Source organism: Neoarius graeffei, chromosome 23 (assembly GCF_027579695.1).
Source record: "Neoarius graeffei isolate fNeoGra1 chromosome 23, fNeoGra1.pri, whole genome shotgun sequence".
NCBI classification, from domain to species: Eukaryota; Metazoa; Chordata; class Actinopteri; order Siluriformes; family Ariidae; genus Neoarius; species Neoarius graeffei.
Genome location: NC_083591.1, coordinates 3,143,273 through 3,171,040, shown reverse-complemented (window position 1 = coordinate 3,171,040; position 27,768 = coordinate 3,143,273). Strand labels below are relative to the sequence as shown.

The following is a 27,768-nucleotide window of genomic DNA, read 5'->3' as shown; positions in this document are numbered from 1 at the left end:
CATTGTTGGCGCTGGCTCCGGCACGAGGCAGACGATGTCATCTCGATCGATACCTCTGGCACATAATGAGCAGGACACCATTTAAAAAATGGATTGAACGATGAGAAAAGTGACTCGTGCAATCAGGCATCTGTAATGGTGTCATTCTGGATAGCAGAGATCATCAACCCTGTTTCTTCAGACCTCCAGATCCAGATAATGGAGTCGAGTCATTATCTAGAGTATCTTGAGAAGGTTCTGGATCACGTTATCACAAGGATCATTTGTGATAACGTTTGCTTTTACAGACTTGGTTGTGTGATCACGGCCTGTTGGCGCCATTGAATGCTGGATTCTGATTGGTCAGTTGATTAGATGTTGATTAGTTTTCCGTAAGAGCAGCTCAGTTATTACAGATTTACACAGCATTAATGATGTCATTGTTTCTATAGTAACCACTTATTGTACAGCTCACAGGGACTCGTATGATGTTAATACGGTGAAGTTTTCCGTCATGTTTATTTAACGTTTCACGGAGTCAGAGACGAAGTTTTCCGACATCTTCAGGACAGCGGAGCGTTGCTTGATTTTTGTGTTGCGGTTTCTCGGTAACATGAAAAGCTGAAACCTTTGGGAGAGAGGAAATGGAGAGGTTGAAGAGGAAACGACTGTTTCTAGCTGCTATGACATTCGTAAGAACAGGAACGGACCTGTTTAAAAAACTGCTGTTGTATAGGAGGAATAAAACACTTCAGGACATCGTTGGTAAAATAATCATAAAATAATCCATTTCCGTTATGACAGAGTTGCATAATAATACCAATATCATAAAACTTTTGCATTCGTTTTGAGTTCCATCTCTGTTCGAATGATGGATGAAACACATGATAAAAAATATATTGAGTTTTCATTTCATATCAGAAGCCTGGCATTTCATTAAATTAATTTTTCTTCTCCGACAGAAAGCTGGCATGCAAACGCACTCACTCTTTTCTGCTTTCTCATTTTTTTCCAGGGATTCAAAGAAAGATCAAAGGCACCGTCTACGATGCCAGAGTTGCTGATCCAAGCGTTTAGATCGTTCCCCATTCAGCACCACCTTCCTTATTAGATTATTCATCCGGGATCAAGCCCAAGCTCGAGGATCAATCAGAAACAGCCGAGCGATGAATCCCTTCTTCTGGCTGTTTGCACTGCTTTCCCTCCTCCCTCTGGTTTTGGCCACAAGGAGTCGGGGGATCGTTATCCGCCTGCAGCAGCCGGATGGACGAGTGCTGCACAGGTCCAAGCGTGACTGGATGTGGAGGCAGTTCTTCCTGTCGGAGGAATACACAGGAAGTAACTATCAGTACGTGGGAAAGGTGAGAGACAGTACCGTCGGTCCATCCTCCTTCATCCTCCATCCCTGTTTTCATCCCCATCACCCCCAGCCCGCCTATCCAACTGGAACTGACTTCCAAACAAGACCTCGAGGGGGAAAAAGTAAAGGAATGAAAAAAAACTCCTTTGAGGTTTATGTGGCATGACATAATATTTGAATATGTGCGCCTAGCAAGGCCGCTATCAAAGCAGGAAAAAATAAAGCCACGGAAATGTGAATTACACAGTCTCAGAGGCATGAATATTCAGAGAGAGAAGGAAAAGGGGTGAAGAAGGAAAAGAAAAAAAAAAGACGTGGGCTGCGGAGGTGAGGGTGGGCATCTGATACAGAGGGAGAATATTTTGTAGCAGGACCTGTGCTGGTTTTTCTGTTCTCATTTCTAGGACAAAGTGGCTCACAAGGGACCTGACAGGAATCGACAATTACGGGCTATTTCATTCTCTCTCTCACCGCTCTCTCTCTCTCTTTTTCCTTTTTTCATCCTCTGACTTCCTACCCATCTGCAGCGCCTGTGTGAAAGGAGGATTTGCAATTCATCAAGCCGCAATTCAGAGGCAATGCCAAATTTATGCCACATTAACCATGAAAGAGGAGCCAACACCAGCACTCATCAGCACGTTCTCTGTTCCTGACATGGCGTGATCACAATGTGTAATTTGCAACACTAAAAATATAATACACGTTTTTTTCTCCTGTTGCAACTGAACGCAACAGTTAGGAGAAAGCTTTTCATTCGGGTTCAAGAAGGATTTCGGGTCAACACTTGTCAAATTCGGGGGTTTTATTGTGCTGGAAAGGATTCGAGGGCTAATCTGAGCCATTGCTATGCTGTGTTTCAATGCCTTGCCTTCCCCATGAACGTCTCGTTTTGAAAAAAAGAAAAAAAACCCTCTCATTTTGTCTGTTTGAAGCTGATTAATTCAATACTCTATACTCTAAATTCATTCAAAAACACTAATCTTGTTAGCAAAGAATGAATGCTAAGAGTGCCGGTCATGTTAGCATATAACCCCGCTTTTGCTTGATTGAACTCCCACTTTGAGTTAATTAAAAGGCTAATAGGGTTAGCCTTAACTGTCAATTAGCGTTGTCCTTATTTGCTAGCGTCAGCAAACTTAGCATATTACATTTCAAACTCGTATATAAAGTGACTACAAAGCTCTTTTCAAGAACCTTCTGGTGCCGTCTCTAAAACAGCCGTCACAATGATATTTTAAAATCTTTCATGTCGTATTAGCTTTGTAGAGTTGTATCCTGGCGAATACTTTTTTTTAACACATTTTATTCCTCCTCTGTCCTGAAGCTAACTTAAATTTACAGAAAGTTTACAACTTTATTTCTGACTGTTCCAACGTCTATACACTGGAGACTGCTTCCATCAGTGTGAAACAAACATCTATTTACTTTCACCATCTGCTTTAATAGGAACATCTGGACACCTAATCAGCTGGGTTACCTAATCAACGCATCAAATCACACACATGCAAATCAAGAGCTTCAGTTAATGTTCATGATGTTCAAACATCAGAACGGGAAAAATTGTGATCTCACAGTGAAGTGTGACTTTCTTTCTTTCACTGTGGTATGGGTGTTGACTTGAGCCAGATTAGTATGAGGTTTGAGTTTTTCAGAAACTGCTGATCTCCTGGAGTTTTCACACACAACAGTCTCTAGAGTTTACACAGAAAGAATGGTGCAAAAAACAGAAAACATCACTGAGTGAGTGAGCGACAGTTCTGTGCACGGAAACAAACTCCTTGTTGATAAGAGAGGGTCAGAGATCAGAAAATGAACAGATTTGAGGTGGTTCGAGCTTCTTCTTCTTCTTCTTTTTGCCAGGAAGGATATAGTAATCACTCTTTATAACCGTGGTGAGCAGAAAAGCATCTCAGAACTACACAAACCTTGAGGTGGATGAGCTATAAGTGTAGAAAACCACATCAAGCTCCACTTCTGCCAGCCATGAACAGTAATCTGAGGCTATCATGAGCACAGAGTCACTCAAACTGGACAGATGATCAGGTTTGATGTTTCGTACATGCTGAGATGTTGAACATCTGGCGTACAAGTCCCGGTGAATGGGCTGTTACTATAGAAACAATAACATATGAGGAAAAATAGGGTACTAAATAGAGTCAGGGATGCATTTAAGCCAGATGTTATGCACGACTGTAAAGATACGGATATTTCAACATCTCATGTTACAACCAAAATCCTCTGAATAAATTACATCGAAGCCATCAATGATGGAAATTTTGTCTCTTACAGAAATTGGTTTGGATGAAACTGAACTGAAGTGGCTGCTCGATAAAAACAGCGACATTTTCAAATCAACTGGAACATGTTGTACTTCTGTTGAGAAGTTACAGGAGAGTTTTGGATCTGATGGGTGGAGTTTGAGTAAGACATAAGAGGCGTGTCTCAGTGACATGTGATTCTTCAACTTCAACTCATTTTCTTGGGTGACATCGAGCAGCTTTATCGTTTAGCGTCGTCACTTTGTGACATTTTGACGTGGTTAAGATATAAATTTTTATAATATTATTCAACTTTATGACCTTTATGATTAATTGTCTGAATGGAAAGCCTGAAGAATCAACTTAAACACATGCAGAACCCAACTCTGAATACACGTAATTTTCCCAAGGTAAACATTAATGCTAGACCGCCTTTCAGATTGTTCAAGTGTAGGTCATAAAAAGAATTTTCCCGACATCCAATTATTTTTGTTTAGTGATCAAAAGCTACTGAATTCAAATCACAGACTTCCAATTTTATTAGTTTTTTTTTTTAAATAGAACAATTAATGAGTTTATCTCCACATGGCCCTAAATTCTCCACTATTTTTTCCTGCTTCACCATGACCCAATTCAAGATACTACGTCAAGCATCACATCACGTGGCGGGCTTTCCCCGTTCACACAAGGCATTGTGGGATACAAATTTGAAACAGGAGAGAAAAATAGAGGACGTGAGTGTGCGAATGAAACGTGAAAGAGCGACTACAGTAATGGAAAGAAAGCGAGAAGAAAAGATGTTATGTTATATATGAAGGAAAGGAAACACAGGACCAAACTAATAAATATGGGCGCTCAGCGAGCACCTCGGTGTGATCAGCTGTTCGTTTAGCGACAGAATGATGGAACTGTCAGTGCACGCTCAAAGGGAAACCTGTAGATAGCAGTAATGTGACACTGTGGATGCCAGCTGCCGTAAAACCCTGTCCACAGAATGGCCCGTTTTGTTTTATTTTTATTTTTTTTTAGATATTACAGAAATAAACATATATCACAATGACCAAATTTCAGAGAGAACTAAATTTCACCATTTTATGAAATTGAAAGGCCATCTAGCTTTAATGTGGCTTTTGGACCCAAATCCCCAATGGTCAATACAAAAAAATCAGAAAAAAGGAAATTTTAAAAATGCCATTAAAAATGTGGCTCTGGAAGGAAGATATGGATCTTGATATCTTTTGCAAATGATTAGAAAATAAAGAACAACACAGGGAACGTGTGACATGTGATTCAGGATAGATTTCATTCCACTTCCCTGAAAACACAATCCATAAAACAAGCAGGTATAAAGCGAGTGCATGATCTCCCTCGAGGAAAAGTGAGATGTCTGGTCTTCCTGCTTGTTCTTTTTTCTTTTTTTTTGTGGGTTTTTTTTAATCAACCTCAGATCTTGCAGGAAGTCCAAAGTTTTACTTGTTTTCTTTGCACTGACAGTTGGAGGATTATAAATAAAATCCCATCTTCTCAACGTGATGTCATGCACTTTCCTAAAACTGGGCCAGAGATGTACGAATTGTGAGTTTGGTGGTAGTTTTTAGGTTGTTATGTATTCCGTGTTCTATTTCAGAATATCCCTGCCTTTTACTTTGCCAGGAAGATACAACCTTCCATTAAAGGCCTTCTATTTTATTTTATTTTATTTTATTTTATTTTTTTACTTTTCATGCTAATCATTTTAGAGGTCACCTTCAACTTAGGAAGCAGATACGTGATGTTCTTCACACGTTGTCAGGTGATTTATATCTCATTACAGCATGTCAGACATGTTTTAGCAATCAATATTAAAATTAATAAAAGTGCTTATTGCTTTCTTAATGCAAAAAAGAGGTCTGATTTTGATTTAAAAAACAAAAAAAAACACTTTCCTGTTCCTGTTAGTCCCAGTGAAGGAGGTATAGCCTTTTTGACAATCCCAGGGAAATTGGTTTGGCTTTTGTATCCATCGTACCCGGTGAAGGAGGCATGGCTTCTCTGTCAATTTCAGTCAAGGAGGCATGGCATATATGTCTATTATTCTCACTGAAGGAGGCATGGCCTCTGTTTTTGTCCATCCCAGTAAAGGAGGCGTGGCTTCTGACTCCTAAAGAGCAATGCTTTCTTTCAATAAAGTATAAACAATTGGTGTGGAATCACTGGATGCTAGAAGTGTATCATTCCGACATCAGATCATCCATATCATTGTTCGTATCATCACCAAATTAGATATGACGATTTTTAGAAGTCGGATTTCTACTCATGAGACCATTCTAGAATTTTTCAGATTTCTCCTCGATGTGCATATTGCATTAACGTTTTTTGGTCTGAGCGTCAGGAAATGTAGAAAGGAATGTTTCGAGCTGTATTTTTTGTATGTTTTTATGTTTCAGAAAACACACAGACAAATCTGTCAGCATGTAGAGAGGAACATTGCTGTAGCACAGCAGAGGTTTTGGCACCAATTGCGCTTTGGCAACTATTCACATCCAACACCCACAAGTAAAAATTTAATCATGCATCAGTGGAGAGAATTTGATGTTTTGTGGAAGGTCAATGAAATCCTTCAAGTGGAGAATCAGGTACACAGTGAGAATTTCATGTATAATATACTGCAGACAGTCAGCGAGCCACCGTCTTATACAAGTTAATATCGAGCTCTTCCTGTAGGGTGAAATACAGTAGACTTATTTATAGCGCATTAAATAAACATGACTCTGATGAGCTGTTTCGTCTCTAATCGTCAAGTCATGGTGCAAGAAAATACTGGAGATGCAAAATCCCCCCTGTGACAAGCAACAATGGTTCAGAGAGAGAAAGCAGGAGCTCAGTTCTATTACAAATAGTCATGCAGCTAAAGGATACCGAGAGAGAGGGAGAGAGAGAGAAAGGAGAAAAATTCCAAATCAAAATGGACTAAAAGCCTCATTAGTGTTTAATGGAATAAGTCCCAAAGGCGTGTGCTCTGAAAATTCTCTCTGTGGTGCTTATTAGCTGCTTTTGTCCCTGGAGAGCTTCCTTTCTGAAAGCTTTTGCTGATAAGCCACAATTCACGGCTGAGAGTCCATCAGTGGGATAAAAACCACAAGCAGAACATCAAATTAACATTTCCTTCACCAAAACACAAGGTAACTCCTGGTCATAAGTTCAAAACATTGTGAGAAGAAATGTGTTCAAGTGTGGGCATCAATCAATGTGAACCAGTGTCAGACTCAATAATATCCTGGGTGTGAGTCAGTGTGATCCAGTGTGGGCATCGTTGTGTCTCAGGGTGGGCATCAGTAAGATCCTGGGTGGGCATCAGTGTGTCCCAGGGTGAGCATCAATAAGATTCTGGGTGGGCATTATTGTGTTCATGGGTGGACAACAATACGATTCTGGGTGGGCATTATTGTGTCTCAGGGTGGGTAACAATAAGATCCTGGGTGGGCATTATTGTGTCCCAAGGTGGGCATCAATAAGATTATGGGTGGGCATTATTGTGGCCATGGGTGGGCAACAAATACGATTCTGGGTGGGCATTATTGTGGCCATGGGTGGGCATCAATAAGATTCTGGGTGGGCATCAGTGTGCCCCTCGGTGGATGTTATTGTGTTCCAGGGTGGGCATCAATAAGCTCATGGGTGGGCATCAGTGTGTCCCAGGGTGGGCATCAATAAATGTATAACATGTCTGTCTTTCTGTGTCCTTCCAGCTTCGCTCGGATAAGGATAGAGGAGACGGCACAGCGCGCTACGTCCTCTCCGGAGAAGGAGCGGGCACCATTTTCCGTATTGATGAAAAGTCAGGTGATCTACATGCCACTCAAAGACTCGACAGAGAAGAAAAATCATCCTACACCCTACAAGCACAGGCTTTCAACAAATACACTGGCCTCCCTCTGGAACCGGCCACCGAGTTCATCGTCAAGATTCATGACATCAACGACAACGAGCCCAAGTTCACGCAGGCTGTCTACAGTGCCAGCGTCCCCGAGATGTCTGACGTCGGTGAGGGAGCTAATATCGTATTCCACTTGTTTTCTTGTTTTCCTGCGGCACATTTAATGTCATGAGAGGAGATTGCTCTCAGATGTGATGCCTCTATGAATCTGTCGTCCGAGAACCTTTAAGGTCAAGGATGGCTCGGTGCCTTTGTTTTTTTTTTCAGACTTTTATTTTTTTCGACAAGTTGCTGGAGCATGAAGAATGTCAGTGAGTGCTGAATTGGGACTGAAGTGCGATGCGGGAGCAATTCTTTTTCCTCTCGGTAACCAGTTTTACTTCTCCTATGTGCACAGGGATGTATGTACCTATTTTGTTTCTGGAAATTGAGCCACAGTTGAGTGGTGATGCAACCAAAGCACGAAATAGAAAGGCTGTTACAGCTCTGCTGTGTCATATTTATATATAACAGCATGCCCATGAGCATTTATTTCTTAATGTAATGCCTCAGAAATTTCCAACCGTGCACTACTGGAGCAAAACGCAATGGAAATTAGTAGGATAATTAATGGGAACACTTCATCATGCCCTTAAATAATTAGTTCCAACTTCAGTGCTATAACTAATCAACCTGACTTTGCTAAACAACATTATAGCCAGTGGTTGAAGAGCTAATAGGTTCAAATGACAGGGGACTCAATACTCTGCCCTGTGGGATCGTTCTCGGGGAAAAAAATCCTCATACAAACCAGTTAGCTAGCTTGCCTACTAATGTAATCATTTAATTAAAGTCTAATCAGATCTAGCATAAATACATATTATAGAAATCCTACAAAATTATAAACTCAAATTTTCTACTTCATGAACGCCAGATGTCTTACTTGTAGTCTTTTGTTTACCATTTTTGAAAAACCCATTTCTTATATATCTAGATAATTATCATCTATAACAGGTGCACAGCAATTGGCCTTAACAGTAACTTGTTGATTTGACATCATCATTGCTGAATTCTGGATTGTGATTGGTCAGAAGATGTTGATTCATTGTCGATAACAGTAATGGAGCTGAAAAACGCAGGTTTATATTCAAGTGCTTGTTCGAATTCGTCATCGTTTCTGTAGTAACAGCTCATTCATAGTGCAGTGGATTTTCCACCGAAGTGGGTTTTTAAAATGTAATAGTTTTCTAAGATTTATTTATTTACTTACTTACACTACCGTTCAAAAGTTTGGGGTCACCCAGACAATGTTGTGTTTTCCATGAAAAGTCACACTTTTATTTACCACCATAAGTTGTAAAATGAATAGAAAATATAGTCGAGACATTTTTCTGGCCATTTTGAGCATTTAATCGACCCCACAAATGTGATGCTCCAGAAACTCAATCTGCTCAAAGGAAGGTCGGTTTTATAGCTTCTCTAAAGAGCTCAACTGTTTTCAGCTGTGCTAACATGATTGTACAAGGGTTTTCTAATCATCCATTAGCCTTCTGAGGCAATGAGCAAACACATTGTACCATTAGAACACTGGAGTGAGAGTTGCTGGAAATGGGCCTCTATACATCTATGGAGATATTGCACCAAAAACCAGACATTTGCAGCTAGAATAGTCATTTACCACATTAGCAATGTATAGAGTGGATTTCTGATTAGTTTAAAGTGATCTTCATTGAAAAGAACAGTGCTTTTCTTTCAAAAATAAGGACATTTCAAAGTGACCCCAAACTTTTGAACGGTAGTGTATGTCCATAAAAAAAGTAATCGTTTTCTGAAATGTTACTTTAAGTTTTCCGACCTCATCAGGACAGAAGAGTTTACACTTTGTAGTGTCTCAGGAACATGACAAGATGCATTTTTTTTTGGCTTTTGCAGCTGTTCCATAGCATTAAATTTAACTATAAGCATATTGTTGGCAAATTGATGTGGTATAAAAGGTATAAAACACTTTGGGGACACCCTGTTATAGAAAAAAAATATATAATAGTAATAATAATAATAATAATAATAATAATAATAATAGACTTGCAACAGTAGCTCTGATTTATCACAACACCGCATTGTTGATTATTGTTGATTAGTTTAACAGCATTTCTTGAAGCGTTTTAATCCTTTTTTATCACATCAATTTTCTAACAATTATTTTTTTTCATTGTTTATCAAAGAACAATTCCTCATACTTTTTATTAATTTATTTTTGCATAAATATTCCTATTGCGACTTGTATTATATCAGCTAAGAGTAATATAGTGATGTAATTACAGCTACGAGCACAAATATCACTCTTTATTAAAGAATCAGCAAACTTTATCGTGCATAACTTTATATCCAAGTTCAGTCGCTGCATTCATTTTTAATCCAAACAGACAGAATCTAGTGTAAGCACAGAACTGAGAAATTAAAGGTTTTGCTCAAAGCCCCTAAAGTGCCTTTCTGATAGTTCTGGGAATTGAACGTACGACCTTCTGGTCACTAGTGCAGAACTGAAGCACCTCCAGTCATCAGAGCGTGTTGATGCTAGAGCAGTCAGAGTGAAGGGGAGGGCAGACTGACGAAGTCAGAAGTGCTCCAGCTTCAGTGGGATTCTGCGAGAGAGACAGTAAAATAACTCCAACTGAGTACTTAAAAAAAGAGAGCGAGAGAGAGAGAGAGAGAGAGAGAGAGAATTGCTTTTGCATTGCATTTCCAAACTGTCCATGGTTATTTTTTACTTCCTAAAAGAGGAGATATTACATTAGCAGTGTGGCGCACTGCAGCAAAACTAATGCTAAACTGATAACTGCTGTACTGCGGATTTGCGTTTCTATTTCTGGCCTCGAAGCAGTAGGTGGGCGTGATGATACCCAAAACGAAGTTGTCATAGTGTGCAGAAACATTAAACTGCACCGTGGGTGGCCAATGACATGTAAGTGTATCCTACGGTCTCTATAAAAGAAAATAGCAGGGGAGTGAGATGTCAAATATTATCTTTAAATTAAATCCCAACTTCTTACATTACAAAACACTTTGAATGGTTTCGGGAGTAAATTTGATCTTGAACTACATTTTTCACTTCACTTAAGTATAGTCCTTCTGTTCAGGGAGTGTTTTCTGCGTCTTGATGCCTGTGTACTGACTTCTGAACATGGTGCTAATGACTCCCAAAGTTTCTATTACATCGTCGCTATTTTAGTTAGCTTTATAGCTCTGGATAAAAATGAAGTAAAGAGACAGTAAATTACATTAAATACCTCAGACTGATGGGGGCGTCAAATCTTTCTAACAAGGTAACGACCCAAATAAATAAGTTTAGCATTGCAGTCGAGGAGGTACTGAGGCATTCGAGTTTCCTTAACAATGTAAGATAAAATTAAACCTAGAGACGCTGTAGAAATGCAATACTGAATAAACATTCATAAATATAACTTATAAAACCTTTCACAGAAATCTTTAGCTTGCCAGCTAGCCAGGTGTAGTAGAAATGTATTAAAATATATATTTTGCAGGATGACTCAAAAGTTCTCAGAGAAATCCTGTCAGGTTAGCTCAGGATCGCTAGCTAGCTAGTGTTTAACTGTTTAGCCAACCAGTTAGCGATGCAAGAGATGAGTGAAAAGTTCCAAATATAACTAGCTAGCTGACTCATGATATGAGCAGAATATATGGTCTCGTCTCGTCTCGTCTTCTTCCGCTTATCCAGGACCGGGTCGCGGAGGCAGCAGTCTAAGCATGGAAGCCCAAACTTCCCTTTCCCCAGACACCTCGGCCAGCTCCTCGGGAAGAACACCGAGGCGTTCCCAGGCCAGCCGAGAGACATAGTCCCTCCAGCGTGTCCTGGGTCTTCCCCGGGGCCTCCTCCCGGGGGGACATGCCTGGAACACCTCCCCAGGGAGGCGTCCAGGAGGCATCCGAAAAAGATGCCCGAGCCACCTCAGCTGGTTCCTCTCGATGTGGAGGAGCAGCGGCTCTACTCCGAGCTCCTCCCGAGTGACTGTGCTTCTCACCCTATCTCTAAGGGAGCGCCCAGCCACCCTGCGAAGGAAACTCATTTCAGCCGCTTGTATCCGCGATCTTGTTCTTTCTGTCATTACCCAAAGCTCATGACCATAGGTGAGAGTCGGAACGTAGATCGACCGGTAAATTGAGAGCTTCGCCTTTTGGCTCAGCTCCTTCTTCACCACGACGGACCGGTAAAGCGACCGCATCACTGCGGAGGCTGCACCGATCCGCCTGTCGATCTCACGCTCCATCCTTCCCTCACTCGTGAACAAGATCCCGAGATACTTAAACTCCTCCACTTGAGGCAGGACTTCTCCACCAACCTGGAGAGGGCAAGCCACCCTTTTCCGGTCGAGAACCATGGCCTCGGACTTGGAGGTGCTGATTCTCATCCCAGCCGCTTCACACTCGACTGCAAACCGCCCCAGTGCATGCTGAAGGTCCTGGTTTGAAGAAGCCAACAGGACAACATCATCCGCAAAAAGCAGAGATGAAATCCTGTGGTTCCCAAACAGGATTCCTTCCGGCCCCTGGCTGCGCCTAGAAATTCTGTCCATAAAAATTATGAACAGAACCGGTGACAAAGGGCAGCCCTGACGGAGTCCAACATGCACTGGGAACAGGTCTGACTTACTGCCGGCAATGCGAACCAGACTCCTGCTCCGTTCGTACAGGGACCGGACAGCCCTTAGCAAAGAGCCCCGAACCCCATACTCCCGAAGCACCCCCCACAGAATACCACGGGGGACACGGTCGAATGCCTTCTCCAGATCCACAAAGCACATGTGGACTGGTTGGGCAAACTCCCATGAACCCTCGAGCACCCTATGAAGGGTATAGAGCTGGTCCAGTGTTCCGCGACCAGGACGAAAACCGCATTGTTCCTCCTGGATCCGAGGTTCGACTATCGGTCGAATTCTCCTCTCCAGTACCCTGGAGTAAACTTTCCCTGGGAGGCTGAGAAGTGTGATTCCCCTATAATTGGAGCACACTCTCCGGTCCCCTTTCTTAAAAAGAGGGACCACCACCCCAGTCTGCCACTCCAGAGGCACTGTCCCCGACCGCCACGCGATGTTGCAGAGGCGTGTCAACCAAGACAGCCCCACAACATCCAGAGACTTGAGATACTCAGGGCGGATCTCATCCACCCCCGGTGCCTTGCCACCGAGGAGCTTGCAAACCACCTCAGTGACTTCGGCTTGGGTAATGGACGAGTCCACCTCTGAGTCATCAGCCTCAGTCTCCTCAGTGGAAGACATGACGGTGGGATTGAGGAGATCCTCAAAGTATTCCTTCCACCGCCCGACAATGTCCCCAGTCGAGGTCAACAGCTCCCCACCCGCACTGTAAACAGTGTTGGCAGAGTACTGCTTCCCCCTCCTGAGGCGCCGGACGGTTTGCCAGAATTTCTTCGAGGCCGACCGATAGTCCTTCTCCATGGCCTCCCCGAACTCCTCCCAGTTCCGAGTTTTTGCCTCCGCAACTGCCCGAGCTGCAGCACGCCTGGCCTGCCGATACCCGTCGGCTGCCTCAGGAGTCCCGGAGGTCAACATGGCCCGATAGGACTCCTTCTTCAGCTTGACGGCATCCCTTACTTCCGGTGTCCACCACCGGGTTCGGGGATTGCCGCCACGACAGGCACCGGAGACCTTGCGGCCACAGCTCCGAACAGCTGCGTCCACAATGGAGGTAGAGAACATGGTCCACTCAGACTCAATGTCCCCCGCCTCCCTCGGAAGCTGGGAAAAGCTCTCCCGGAGGTGGGAGTTAAAGACCTCCCCAACAGAGTGCTCGGCCAGACGTTCCCAGCAGACCCTCACCATACGTTTGGGCCTGCCAGGTCTGTCCAGCTTCCTCCTCCGCCAGCGGATCCAACTCACCACCAGGTGGTGATCAGTTGACAACTCAGCCCCTCTCTTCACCCGAGTGTCCAAGACATAGGGTCGGAGATCAGATGACACGACTACAAAGTCGATCATCGACCTCCGACCTAAGGTGTCCTGGTGCCACGTGCACTTATGGACACCCCTATGCTCGAACATGGTGTTCGTTATGGACAAACTGTGACTAGCACAGAAGTCCAATAACAAAACACCACTCGGGTTCAGATCGGGGAGGCCGTTCCTCCCAACCACGCCCCTCCAGGTGTCACTGTCATCGCCCACGTGAGCATTGAAGTCCCCCAGTAGCACAATGGAGTCCCCAGTCTGAGCACCCCTCAGTACCTCTCCCAGGGACTCCAAGAAGGCCGGATACTCTATACTGCTATTTGGCCCGTAGGCACAAACAACAGCAAGAGCCCTCTCCCCAATCCGAAGGCGCAGAGAGGCGACCCTCTCGTTCACTGGGGTAAACTCCAACACATGGCGGCTGAGCTGGGGAGCTATAAGGAAGCCCACACCAGCCCGCCGCCGCTCACCATGGGCGACTCCAGAGAAGTGGAAAGTCCAGCCCCTCTCGAGGAGCTGGGTTCCAGAGCCCAAGCTGTGCGTGGAGGTGAGCCCGACTATCTCTAGCCGGTACCTCTCAACCTCCCGCACAAGCTCAGGCTCCTTCCCCCCCAGCGAAGTGACATTCCATGTCCCAACAGCCAGCCGCTGTGTCCGGGGGTCAGGTCGTCGAGGCCCCTGCCTTCGACTGCCACCCAATCCACACTGCACCAAACCCCTACTGCTACCTCTGTGGGTGGTGAACATATATGAATATATGGTACACTGTAAAACCCGATGAGGTCACTGAGCTCAAAAATTTTATTGAAACCGATTACGTAAAAATTTTTGAGGTAAGTAACTTAAATTTTTTAAGGTAAGATTTCTTAAAAATTACACTATAGTTACACTTAATTGTAATTTTTAAGAAATCTTACCTTAAAAAATTTAAGTTACTTACCTCAAAAATTTTTACATAATCAGTTTCAATAAAATTTTTGAGCTCAGTGACCTTATCGGGTTTTACAGTGTATGAAGTTAGTGATGCTAATCAAATTCATAAACATCAATGCACTCAAAAAAAATAAAACATTGGATTTACTTAACCGAGTTATGGCATCCGGTCCCACGAAACTGTGTTAATTTAGATGTATTGAATACAGTTATGTTTTGAATAACTCAACATAACTGTATTCAATACATCTAAATTAACACAGTTTCGTGGGACCGGTTGCCATAACTCGGTTAAGTAAATCCAATGTTTTTTTTTTTTTTTTGAGTGTGAATGTAGCTTAAAGTTCCTCAGTCCTGTCAGGTTAGCTCAGATTAGCCAGCTTGCTAGCTATGCAAGTGATTTATAAACATTTATAGTCCGAATGTAACTTGGAATTCCTCACAGAAATTCTTTTGAGGTGAAGCTAATAATGAATGTGAGAACTTTCTGAACGTTTATGTAGATAGTTTAAAATTCCTCACAGAAATCCTGCAAACTTCTTGCTAATTTAATTTAACTTTAGCGAATATCACCAGTTCACCTGAACGGCAAGACTTTGCAGTGAATGTATGGATTTATTTTGGGGATGTAGGACCATCCAATGAGGATGTGAAAGAAGAGTCAAAGCCACGCCCACATGCCTTTCAAACCACACCCACTCAGAGCTGAGCACGTTTCTGTATGAACACAGCGACGTGTCTTGTGTGATCTGTGCTCGTTGCGGTTGTAGCACGAACTGTGCCATTGTTAAAAATTAATGCTGAGCTTTTGAAGAGACTCTGTAATAAATGTATTATGGCGTGCTAATGCATGCAAATGTATGAACGGGTAAAACGAACAATGACCTTTCCTTTCTATAAGAAGCCAAGATGATTCCATTAGCATGTTTTATCACAAAGCCCACTTTACATCTCATTTCAATTCTGTCTTTATCATTGAGTTGTCACACAATCAGGAAGGAAGTTTTGTGGTGACAGAACTCGGGGAAACTCATGACTCTGATATGCAGCACATTGTACATATTCATGAGCTCTGCTGCTGCTGCTGCTGATGCCGATGTACTAGGACCATCCCAATCCTCAAGAACAGGAGTCATCTGTCCGAGGGTCTTTACCCTGAGATTAATCAGCAGATACTTTGCTCTAAGAGCTCATGTTCAGGGACATGGCTCTTACCTAAAGAACATAATGTTAGGACAAAGTCACTTGTTCACTAGGTCCGCAGGTCACAATCTAATTTCCTCCATCCATCATTTATTACTGGAGGCTGGCAGGAAGTCCAATTACAAAAAAAAAAAAAATCAGACAAGCTAACAGCTTTTTCCACCGTTATTATACCACAGTGCCACTGAATTTTGCATTCTGGAGTTTGACTGTAATGCAGCAGCAAATCACAGGTTTATAAGTGCTCGTTAAATCCGTGACGTAACAACCGTATTTCTGGGGCCAAACTTCACTTTTTCAAAATGTCGCAGTGCCGTGTCCCTTTTTGTTTGAATAGTTCTGAGTCAAAAAAAAAAACCTATACAGTTGCTATGAAGGAAAAAAGTGTACTCGTTTGTAGTACTTATAAACTGTAATATCTTCAAAAAGAACAAGAACAAAGGGGGCAAACTTTGGTGATCAGTGATTGGTCAGTGGGACCAGGGTTATCAGTGATTGGTCACAAGCAAATATCAGGCGTTACGCTGTGAGTCGAGTGAACCTGCTTTCTAAACTCGTACAGCAGCGGCTGCGATGTGAGCTGGAGAGCTGTATCGAGTTCACGAATGTCATTAATGTGTGCTGAAAAGGTCACGGGATTTGTTGCTGTGCTTTTTATTAAAATTAAAGTCACATAAGGGGTCTAGAAAACCAGCAAATCTTGCGACAAGGTCTCAAGGTTGGGAGTGCTCAAGGCGCATTTGGCCCCAGAAATGGCTATTGATGTCAGACTTAACAAGCAGATTTACAGTACATGCTCATTCTAATACGTTATCAATTCTATAGTAACAGCGCAATTACAGGGACTTATAGCTATACGGCCTTTCGGTTTCATAAAATCGGTGAAATTTAGTTGACTCTGAAATGTGGTGATTGTGATATCTGTTTATTTCTGTAATATCTCACAAAATATCAGGCCATTCTGTGGCTGGGAAGTTATTTAATTTGAGAGGATTAAAGCAAATAATGTGCATGAAATCACTTGCTTCGCGCAGTCAAGCAGACAGAGGAAGTCCGTGTGCGCATGTGCAGGTTTACACTACCGTTCAAAAGTTTGGGGTCACTTTGAAATGTCCTTATTTTTGAAAGAAAAGCACTGTTCTTTTCAATGAAGATCACTTTAAACTAATCAGAAATCCACTCTATACATTGCTAATGTGGTAAATGACTATTCTAGCTGCAAATGTCTGGTTTTTGGTGCAATATCTCCATAGGTGTATAGAGGCCCATTTCCAGCAACTCTCACTCCAGTGTTCTAATGGTACAATGTGTTTGCTCATTGCCTCAGAAGGCTAATGGATGATTAGAAAACCCTTGTACAATCATGTTAGCACAGCTGAAAACAGTTGAGCTCTTTAGAGAAGCTATAAAACTGACCTTCCTTTGAGCAGATTGAGTTTCTGGAGCATCACATTTGTGGGGTCGATTAAATGCTCAAAATGGCCAGAAAAATGTCTCGACTATATTTTCTATTCATTTTACAACTTATGGTGGTAAATAAAAGTGTGACTTTTCATGGAAAACACAAAATTGTCTGGGTGACCCAAAACTTTTGAACGGTAGTGTACCTTCTTCTTCTTCTTTTGGGTTTTACGGCAGCTGGCATCCACAGTGTTGCATTACTGCCATCTACAGGTTTACCTTTGAGCGTGCACTGACAGTTCCATCATTCTGTTGCTAAACGAACAGCTGATCACACCGAGGTGCTCGCTGAGCGCCCATATTACCATATTAGTTTGGTCCTGCGTTTCTTTTCCTCCATATATAACATAATATCTTTTCTTCTTGCTTTCTTTCCGTTACTGTAGTCGGTCTTTCACGTTTCATTCGCACACTCACGTCCTCCATTTTTCTCTCCTGTTTCAAATTTGTATCCCACAATGCCTTGTGTGAATGGGGAAAGCCCACCATGTGATGCATGACAGAGTATCTTGAATTGGGTCATGGTGAAGCAGCAAAAAATAGCGGAGAATTTAGGGCAATGGCTAAATTCATTAATTGTTCTATTTAACCCTTTGGTGCAAAACACGGGTCAAAAGTGACCCGGCTGAGTTTTTATCTTCTATATCTTTGCAATAAATTAATCCCATCATTCAGTATTCAAGGTATTCCTCAATTAACTTGTTTTTGATCATCATACATCCTTATTTTATTTTTTCCTTTCTTACTTTTTGAATAAAAACCCTTTTTGTATCACTACCCTTCTAATGCACAACATGGGTCAAAAACGACCTGCATTCATTTTCCAGGTTATTTCATGTACGGCTGAGTGTTTCTATGCTATACTTTTGAAATAAATTCATTTTGTCATTTACTTTTCCAAATATGCAGTAAATATCTTGTTTTTGTTTAGCAGAAATCATCATTTTTATTTTTCCTTTCTTAAGTTATGAACAAGCACAGCTTTTGTAATTCTACATCAAGTTTACACACATGGGTCAGAACCGACCCGCATGCATTTACTCCAGCGTTTGGTGGGAACTGTGAATTGTGCTTGTGTCAGACATTTCACAGCTCAGCACAGCGCCCTTTGCCCATCTAATACATGGAAGCAGGGGCGCCGCCAGAAATTTTGGGCCCCATGAAAGATTAGAATTTTGGGCCCCCCAACTTTGCCCACCCTCGTCACAATTGCACTATTGTCATTATTTGACTTTTGATAGCCCATGGACCTTGAGTTTGTGACTTTATTACATTTTATGCATTAACCAATGGTTGAAACCAATGGTTTAGAACGTGTGAACATTCCACACACGTAACCATGTCAAACACTTGACTGGTGTCTGTTATTAGTGTAACGGGTTTATTTTTTTCCACTTGCCATTGTGTGTAGTGGTGGGGAATTTCTGCGCTGGCATTTTAAGAGCGCAGGTAGTTATGGGAACGAGGCGCTGGCCTCTTTCAGTTCGGTTTGGAAATGTAAGCGCCAATGCCACTGGACGTTTGCAGCCCGTCCTCAGCAGTGTATTTGTGTTTCATTTCTTCAGAATAAAAAGACTGGTGAACAACACAACGCAACGTCTGTTACATTAGCAACACTTTAATCTAGCAAACTGTATATGGCGCTCGCTCATTAAAAACTTCAATCCTAAAGCATTTATGGGTTGTATTGCTGCTTACCTCCTTCTCCAAAGGGGGGTTCAGTGGTTTGGTAGGGCGGAGGTCCCCCTGAGGCTGAATCTGTGCATATTTAGGGCATCCCATTAGTTATGAAACCGGTTATTAGCACTAGTTATTAGCACCAGCATAACGTAATATTTCATCTTGTTTATCACACAAGTCAGTTCAGTTATTAAAATGGAAAAAATGTCACTGTACAAACTGTAAAAGTGTTCTCTTGATAGGCTAATCCAACCACGTTCATACTGTTCATTTACCATTCGCTAATATTTTGAACACACATGTGAGCGATAGCTACCTTTCTTTGGGAAAAACTGAGTGACCAGTTGCCTGCCTCTCTGGTCCCTCTCAGCTTTCAGCTGCCTTTCTTTACGTTTTTGACAGCCACTCTTCATATTTAGCAATCATAGACTGTACGCACTCCACTGCTGACTGGCTGGCTGCTGCACTGCGACACAGCAGCAAGTAGCGTTGCACTGATCAGCACACAGATTTAACGCATCGCGCTTCTACCAGAACTGGACCGTACCATTTCGCAAAAGGGGGAGGGTTAAATGACAATATGTTGAAGAACTCAAGAAATAGACAACCTTGTTCAATTAGCTCATTTACCAGATGGAATATTGCATTGTTGTTATTTCAAAAGTCTTATTAAAATCGTCAAAAGCATATTATCAGCCCCTTAAAGAGCCCCATGGCAGTGCTGGGCCCCTAGAATTGTTCTAACCTTTCCCCCCCGGCGGCGCCCATGCATGGAAGTAATGTTTTTCAATTGTTCTAACATTACCTTAGAAAAAAATTGATGATGTTTAGGTTCCCTTGAGAGTGAGTAGATTACTTGTCAGAAAGTTACAAGTAATTACTATTAGCTACCGAGCTGTTGACATATTCTACTTTAGTTAGCTAATTTTATTGTCGTTGGCTTAGCGAACTACATAGTTAATAAATAAATAACTGGCCCCATTCACTGCTAAAGTAATTACTTGAAACAAATTATTATTATAGTATTAAGACATTTAATTTTAAATCACACTTGGATGACCCATGTGTAGTAATATAAAAAGTATTTTGTTTATGAAGTAGGAAAGAAAAAATTAAATTAATGATTTGTGGTAATTAAAAACAAGATATTTAAAGAATACTTGGAATATTCAATCGTAAAATAAATTGATTTCAAAAGGTAGAGCAAAGAAAAACTCAGTCAGCATGAAATAACCTGGAAAATGAATGCGGGCCATTTTTAACCCATGTTGTGCATTAGAAGGGGTGTGCATATGTTTTGCATCAAAGGGTTAAAAAAATACTAATAATAAAATTGGAAGTCTGTAATTTGAATTCAGTAGCTTTTGGTCCACTAAACAAAAATAATTGGATGTCAGGGAAAATTATTTTTATGACCTACAGTTGAAAAATCTGAAAGGCAGTCTAGCTTTATACAGTGGACAAGCCATATGAAGAGTTGTGTAATTGGTGACATGGTGATTTTTTTTCTGTTTTTATCTAACATTTATGGAAGGAGTCTACAGTATCAGTGCTTTGTAACCGTCAGAGGTAAAATTGTAACTTTAAGTTTTCCAACATATACGGTACATTGTATACGAGGAGACTTCAAAAAGTTATTGGCCTCACCCAGAAAACATCACAGGAGAAAGATTGTTTTTGTGTTATTTTTCAGCATCGTCTCCTTTAACTTCAGTGCACTTAGTCCACTGATGTTCAAGCTTCACGATCCCTTTATGGAAGAAGGTCACATCTTGAGCCTCCAGATCCTCCTCAGTCACATGGATGACTTCATTATTACTCTGAAAACTGTGACCATGCGAGTGGAATTTCAGTTTGGGAAACAGATAGCGGTTAGATGGTACCAGATCGGGTGAGTAAGGTGCACAGGGCAACAGTTCAAAGGCACATTTGGCTGCTTCTGCCCCTGCCACCTGTGCTGTGTGGATGGGCGCATTGTCCTGGAGGAACATCACACCAGCTTGAAGCTTTCTTTCCTCTCCTTTATTCTGTGATCGCTTCTTTCAGTTGAGTTTTTGTTGGCAGTGTTATTAGGCTTTATAGTATACAGTTACACCCCAAAATAGGAGTTACACCCCTTGTTTCCAGGTAATGCCAAGAACTTCTTGAAGTACCCTCATACACAACATATATGTCAGAAAACTTAAAGTTACCCAACCTCTGACCTTGTATATGTATTGTTCAAATGATTTGGTCTTAAAGAAAGAAAGTAGATGGGATGGTGAGGGAATTACTTTATATCGTACGCAAGAACAAGAAATAACTTGTTGTACAGATGTTCCACAACATTAAATTTTTCTAAAGGTGAACCCTATCTTGTAGGATACAGAGACAAGCCAAATAGTTCCTCAAAAGAAAATCATTCCTCAAAGGTTCCCCAGATGGTTCAATGGATGGAAAGGTTCTTGTGACCTTCTCTGGCAGAGAAACCCTCTGTTACAGGATTCTACATTGGGACAAGCTAAACATTCCTTTCAGGATTGTAACTTTTTTTTCCCGTAAATGTTGTCTATAAGAGATAATTTCAAGTTTCAAGCCTGCTTGTGGGCGGCACGGTGGTGTAGTGGTTAGCGCTGTCGCCTCACAGCAAAAAGGTCCGGGTTCGAGCCCCGTGGCCGGCGAGGGCCTTTCTGTGCGGAGTTTGCATGTTCTCCCCGTGTCCGCGTGGGTTTCCTCCGGGTGCTCCGGTTTCCCCCACAGTCCAAAGACATGCAGGTTAGGTTAACTGGTGACTCTAAATTGAGCGTAGGTGTGAATGTGAGTGTGAATGGTTGTCTGTGTCTATGTGTCAGCCCTGTGATGACCTGGCGACTTGTCCAGGGTGTACCCCGCCTTTCGCCCGTAGTCAGCTGGGATAGGCTCCAGCTTGCCTGCGACCCTGTAGAACAGGATAAAGCGGTGAGAGATAATGAGATGAGAAGCCTGCTTGTGAAGCTAAGAACCCTCAACTATCTAAATAATGCTAAGGAAAATTATTCTAAGAGTGCATCCTTGAGATTTATTTGGTCTAAAGCAGGGGTCACCAAACTTTTTGCTCTGGGGGCCACACTGTCGTTCCTGACTGTGATGGGGGCCGGGGTCAGGTCAGCTATATCACATAGAATTGTATGACCCAGACAAATATGACCACCAGCAGGCCTCATTGTGTAGTAGAGATTACTAGCCTGGCACAGCCATCCCCGCTACTATATCCACACTACTAGATCAACACTTAATTCCTGGCACATATTTGTTTATCTTTACTAGTGGTTTGCAAAAGTAGTAATCGAGTCTTCACACTTTGTTTTAATTTGAAATACCACAGATATTCCATTTATGTATTTTCTAATAAAAATAACATCAAAGCTGTCAAGGTAAGAAACATCTGCCTAGTTGAGGTGATTGACACTGGCAAAGGTGAGTGGAAAATTATAAATTGTAGGTAGGCCTGTTGATATTATTAATAATAATTGTGTGCAGCACTTAATAAAGGTCAAATAAATAGGCCTATAAAATAAATACATAAAAAAACCAGTGAAATTATAATATGAGCAATAGATCAATAGATCACAGCAGTTGTGCTGTGTCCTGCACATCATTGCTCTCATCCATGGCCAAAGCAAAAAACTCGAATTCTGACGCTCTCTCATTCAGCTGGTCATACACGTTGTCCCCCAAATCTTCGGTTCGCCTGGTCATAGTAGGTGCGGACAGACTCACCGCGTTGAGCGCATCCTACTTGTCGGGACACACCTCCTCGGCCACAGCAAGCATGCATACTTTAACAAAGTCCCCATCAGTAAACGGCTTTCCATGGGTAGCTAGTAGGTGAGCTACCTTATAGCTAGCTCGGACAGCAGCCTGGTTGATCTGGGTTTGGCGAAGGAATACATTCTGTTGTGCAGCCAGTCCGCATTTCATCCTCCGAATCCTGTCTTCTCTTGTTTTCCCTCGCAAACTAGCATACTCTTTGTGGCGGGTTTCGTAGTGACGACGCAGATTATATTCTTTGAAAACCGGCACACTTTCTTTACATACAAGACAAACTGCACGGTCCTTACACTGAACGAAAAAATAATCGGTGGTCCACTATTGTTTAAAAACTCTGCACTCTCTGTCAGCTTTTCGCTGACCGCTAGCCATTTTACTGTCCTGAACACTGACAGTTCTCTGCGCATGCGCTGCCTGTCACTGCTTGATCGCGAGCATATGATGAAAATTCAGAAAATATGAATAGTTCATTTTATAACTAAATATCAATTTTAATTGATAAAATCAACAAAATACAAGATGCAGACGTTATTATTTGTCAAAAAGCAATTAAAAAAAAAATAGGCCATGACCACTTTTGGGGATTGCCTCATAGGGCTGGTTCAAGTGGTGGGGGGCAGAGGGGCTGGGGGGCCGGTCAAAGGGGGGTGGCGGGCCGGAGTCGGCCCGCGGGCCGTAGTTTGGTGACCCCTGGTCTAAAGCAATGTTTCTCAGCCACTGGGCCACAGCCCATTAGTGGACCACGAAGCACCATCTAGTGGGACACGATTTTTTTATTTCCAAGTTGAGGCTAATTTTAGTAGTGTACAATTGCTGGGTTGCATCTGACATCACATCCACCTCATTAGATATGCAAGACATTAAGTGTTGGTCAGCTGAGCCCACTGTTCGTCACTGGGGTGCCTTGGTAGTCATTAAATGCCCTACGCTTGTGTTGTGCTGTTTGAATCAGAAAAAAAAAGTGAAATTTAAAAAAGTTTATTCTGGGTCCCCTGCAAAGTAATAAAAAAGGGTGAAATAGCAAATAATTTTGCCAAAAGATGATGAGAAAGGTGTCTCTGAGCCTTTCACTGTGATGGAAGGGAGCTGAGTTGAAGAACGCTCAGATTTGCAGTGTGTAATTTGTGGGTAATTTTCCAACTCATCGCAAAAATCCTTCTTTATTAGCGTGTAAGGATCTAATCCCATTGAGTGGTTTCTATATCCACTTCTTTTGAGTGTATTTCTTGGTTTTAATAATTTGCTTGTTTTCTGTACACAAACATGGCAGTAAGTTCTAGTGTTAATGGGCCAGACTCCACTTTTGGATCATTAACCCCTTTTGGCTGAGAATGTCCTGCATGCATGGGTTTATGCTGGCTTCTGGCACATCCATACAGTTTTAACTACAACACCTACAATTAAAAACAGTTTGTTTTTATTGCATTTATTTAATTCCTGGGCTCCCATCTGTAACAGGAAGTGACGTTGCATCCCATTAATACACTTTACAATAGATTATTAGGTTCTAATAGAATAGATGAGCCAAAATAATTGGTAATCTTTTTTAATGGGCCCTAACTTGTTACAAGCATGAAAAGGTGGGCCTTAAAGTAGAAAAGGTTGAGAACCTCTGGCCTTGAGTTCTAAGGGAACCCTCAGACCTTCTATGGTGTACCCTAAAACAGAAGGCTTGCCTATCAGACAGGATTCCAAGTAGAACCCAAACTATCTGAAAGGACACAAGGGACCTCTTTTCTCGAAGAATGTACTCTTAAGGTTTCTTTGGTTTGTTTCTTTGAGGAAACCATTAAAAATGCAATGTACTTCCAGATACAAGAGAATAATTTCCAATAAGAACTCCTCACAAGAACCATTTAGGATGCTGTTTTCCGTTATGGTTTATCTGGTCTGTCTTTGTTGGTGCCAAAGAAGGTTCTATGTAGAAGGTTCTATGTAAGACTATGTATATATGTATGTATGTATGTATGTATGTATGTACAGCAGAAGATTTGCCAGAGGGAAAACCTTCAGAGAGAACTTGTATGGTTTATTTATTCAGCTCGAACCCTTTACAGAAAGTTATCCTATCACTGTAGAACATCTTAAGGAAATTAAGAACACTTAACTTTCCAAAAGTCCTTAGGAGATCTTTTTTTGTTCTAATCACATATCTCTAAGGCTTTTTTGATTTGTCCGTCCTGACACATTCTCACTAACTGATGACTAAACTGTGAAAAAGTGTTCTTAAGCATATGACCTCACTGACCTCACATCCTGATTCCTTTATTCTCAGGTACTTTTGTGATAGAAGTCAACGCCACAGATGCAGACGACGCCTCGTACGGGAACAGCGCTAAGCTCGTCTACAGCATACTACAAGGGCAGCCGTACTTCTCAGTGGAACCAGAGACAGGTGTGTCCTTTCAACATATGGTTAAAAGCGTCATTATTTTAAGAAGATTGATGTCTATGTAAGCTAAATGAGGCTTGCAGATCACAGCATGTGATTGGATTTATATGCACGGTGCTACAAACAACATATTGCACTTGAAAGGCGTCATTTAAAACCAGACCAAATTTAAATATTAACACAGACCTTCTAGGCTATGTATATATTTTTTTGTCATTTTTTATTTATACTCCTGTAAATGCACAAAATTCCCCTGGACCCTTCCCTCACTCTGAGTGTTCCCGTTATGTCCATTACGAAGACATTTTACCCCATGGGGGTGCTGCAATATGGCGCCCCTCCCTGCTGCTGCCCCATTTTCCCCAAACAGGATGTGATTTTCCAAAGACGTTGCAGCACAGCAACAGTCTTTATATAGAAGAGCAAATTCGCCTTTGAACATTCTCACTGGATTATGCGTTTGCTTTATTTTACAGCACAAGAAAATGATTTAGCATTTAATTTTCATTTATGTGGTACATCTGTATGGCTGGTGTGTCATTTGCATATTAACTTCATGGTATTTACAGCAATATTTGGTGTTACAGTGCAATAATTGTATGGATGAGTGCACACAAGTTGTCTGAAAAATAATGTGGAAAATAAAAACTCAGATATACCACAGTATTTGGGTACACCAATAATGAGGCTAGGTGGATACAACATCCTCTGCAATTAATCCAAATCTACATAAAAGCCACTAGCGGAAGTGGAAAAGACTCTGTTGGACTACTAGGTCTACAGAGATACACAGCAGCAGGAAATGAAAAAGGAACCAGAGTAAATGCATGAGATTATAACAAAGGTAGGGCTATTGATAATAAGATTATTCAGGATCATGATGACTAGATCATTCAAAACAGAGCAGCACAATATGAAACAAATCCCAAGGTGCATTCAGTGAGTAGTGAAGAACAATGATAGCTTTGCTGATAGATGTAGTTATCCCAATTGACTGAACACTGTTAGGAAGGAACCTCAAAATGGTTGATTAAATGAGAAACTAGAGAGGATGTCGATGTTTAAAGCCAAGTTAGTCCCAGTAGTAATGGAGCACTCCGGGCTGTCATACCGAGATCAATCAACAAGGCTTTAATGTACACAAGAGGCAGAACCAACTTGGCAGAGAACCTACACAAAAACCTTGTTTGGACAAGTCTAAAATCAGAAACAGCAAAGCATACTAAGCATCTTCCTGGCTACCAGATCTGGACATATACAGTGCTGAGCGTAAATGAGTGCACCCCCTTTGAAAAGTAACATTTTAAACAATATCTCAATGAACACAAACAATTTCCAAAATGTTGAAAAGACAAAGTTTAATATAACATCTGTTTAACTTATAACGTGAAAGTAAGGTTAATAATCTAAACTTAGATTACACATTTTTCAGTTTTACTCAAATTAGGGTGGTGCAAAAATGAGTACACCCCACAACAAAAACTACTACATCTAGTACTTTGTATGGCCTCCATGATTTTTAATGACAGCACCAAGTCTTCTAGGCATGGAATGAACAAGTTGGCGACATTTTGCAACATCAATCTTTTTCAGTTCTTCAACAACGACCTCTTTTAGTGACTGGATGCTGGATGGAGAGTGATGCTCAATTTGTCTCTTCAGAATTCCCCAAAGAAAATAATTTCTTTACACCACAAAGGTGAAGGTTACAAGAAGATCAGCAAAGCTTTAGTTATCAGTCAGAATACTGTAGCAAAAGTTGTACAAAAATGTAAGAAAGATGGAACTGCAACCAGCTCACAGAGGTGTCAAGGTCATCCACGGAAGTTAACACCTCGACAGGAGCGTCTTCTGATGAGAAGAGTTGAAGAAAATTGGCATGCAAGTTCACTGCAGTTATCTAAAGAAGTAGAAAGCCAAACTGGGGTGACTATTTCCCGTGACACAATACGGCGTACACTGCAGAGGAATGGCATGCACGGATGCCGTCCACGAAAGAAGCCTCTCCTAAAGCCCAGGCACAAAAAAGCCCGCCTAGAGTTTGCCAGGGCCCATGCTGACAAAGATGAAGACTACTGGGACTCTATACTCTGGAGTGATGAGACCAAGATAAACGTTTTTGGAACTGATGGCTTCAAAACTGTATGGCATTGTAAAGGTGAGGAATACAAAGAAAAATGCCTGGTGCCTACAGTGAAACATGGTGGTGGCAGTGTCCTTATGTGGGGCTGCATGAGTGCTGCTGGTGTCGGGGAGCTGCATTTCATTGATGGCATCATGAATTCACAGATGTATTGCTCTATACTGAAAGAGAAAATGCTACCATTACTCCGTGCCCTTGGTCATCTTGCACTTTTCCAACATGACTAAACACACATCTAAGGCCACTGTTGGATTTCTGAAGAAGAACAGGGTGAAAGTGATTCAGTGGCCAAGTATGTCTCCTGATCTGAACCCAATCGAACACCTATGGGGAATTCTGAAGAGACGAGTTGAGCATCGCTCTCCATCCAGCATCCAGTCACTAAAAGAGGTCATTGTTGAAGAATGGAAAAAAGATTGATGTTGCAAAATGTCGCCAACTTGTTCATTCCATGTCGAGAAGGCTTGGTGCAGTCATTAAAAATCATGGAGGCCATACAAAGTACTAGATGGAGTAGTGTTTTGTTGTGGGGTGTACTCATTTTTGCACCACCCTAATTTGAGTAAAACTGAAAAATGTGTAATCTAAGTTTAGATTATTAACCTTACTTTCACGTTATAAGTTAAACAGATGCTATGTTAAACTTTGTCTTTTCAACATTTTGGAAATTGTTTGTGTTCCTTGAGATATT

General features: G+C 41.7%; 1 protein-coding gene across 1 annotated transcript in view; it reads left to right on the top strand.

The window, feature by feature from the left end:
• Positions 1–1,145: 1,145 nt before the first annotated feature.
• The window catches only part of cdh10a (cadherin 10, type 2a (T2-cadherin)), a 42,104-nt gene continuing 15,481 nt past the window's right edge, over positions 1,146–27,768 (top strand). The window contains exons 1-3 of the mRNA XM_060905225.1: positions 1,146–1,340; positions 7,326–7,620; positions 24,818–24,937. Coding sequence (XP_060761208.1) covers positions 1,146–1,340; positions 7,326–7,620; positions 24,818–24,937 — 610 coding nt within the window. The remainder of the gene's footprint in view (positions 1,341–7,325; positions 7,621–24,817; positions 24,938–27,768) is intronic.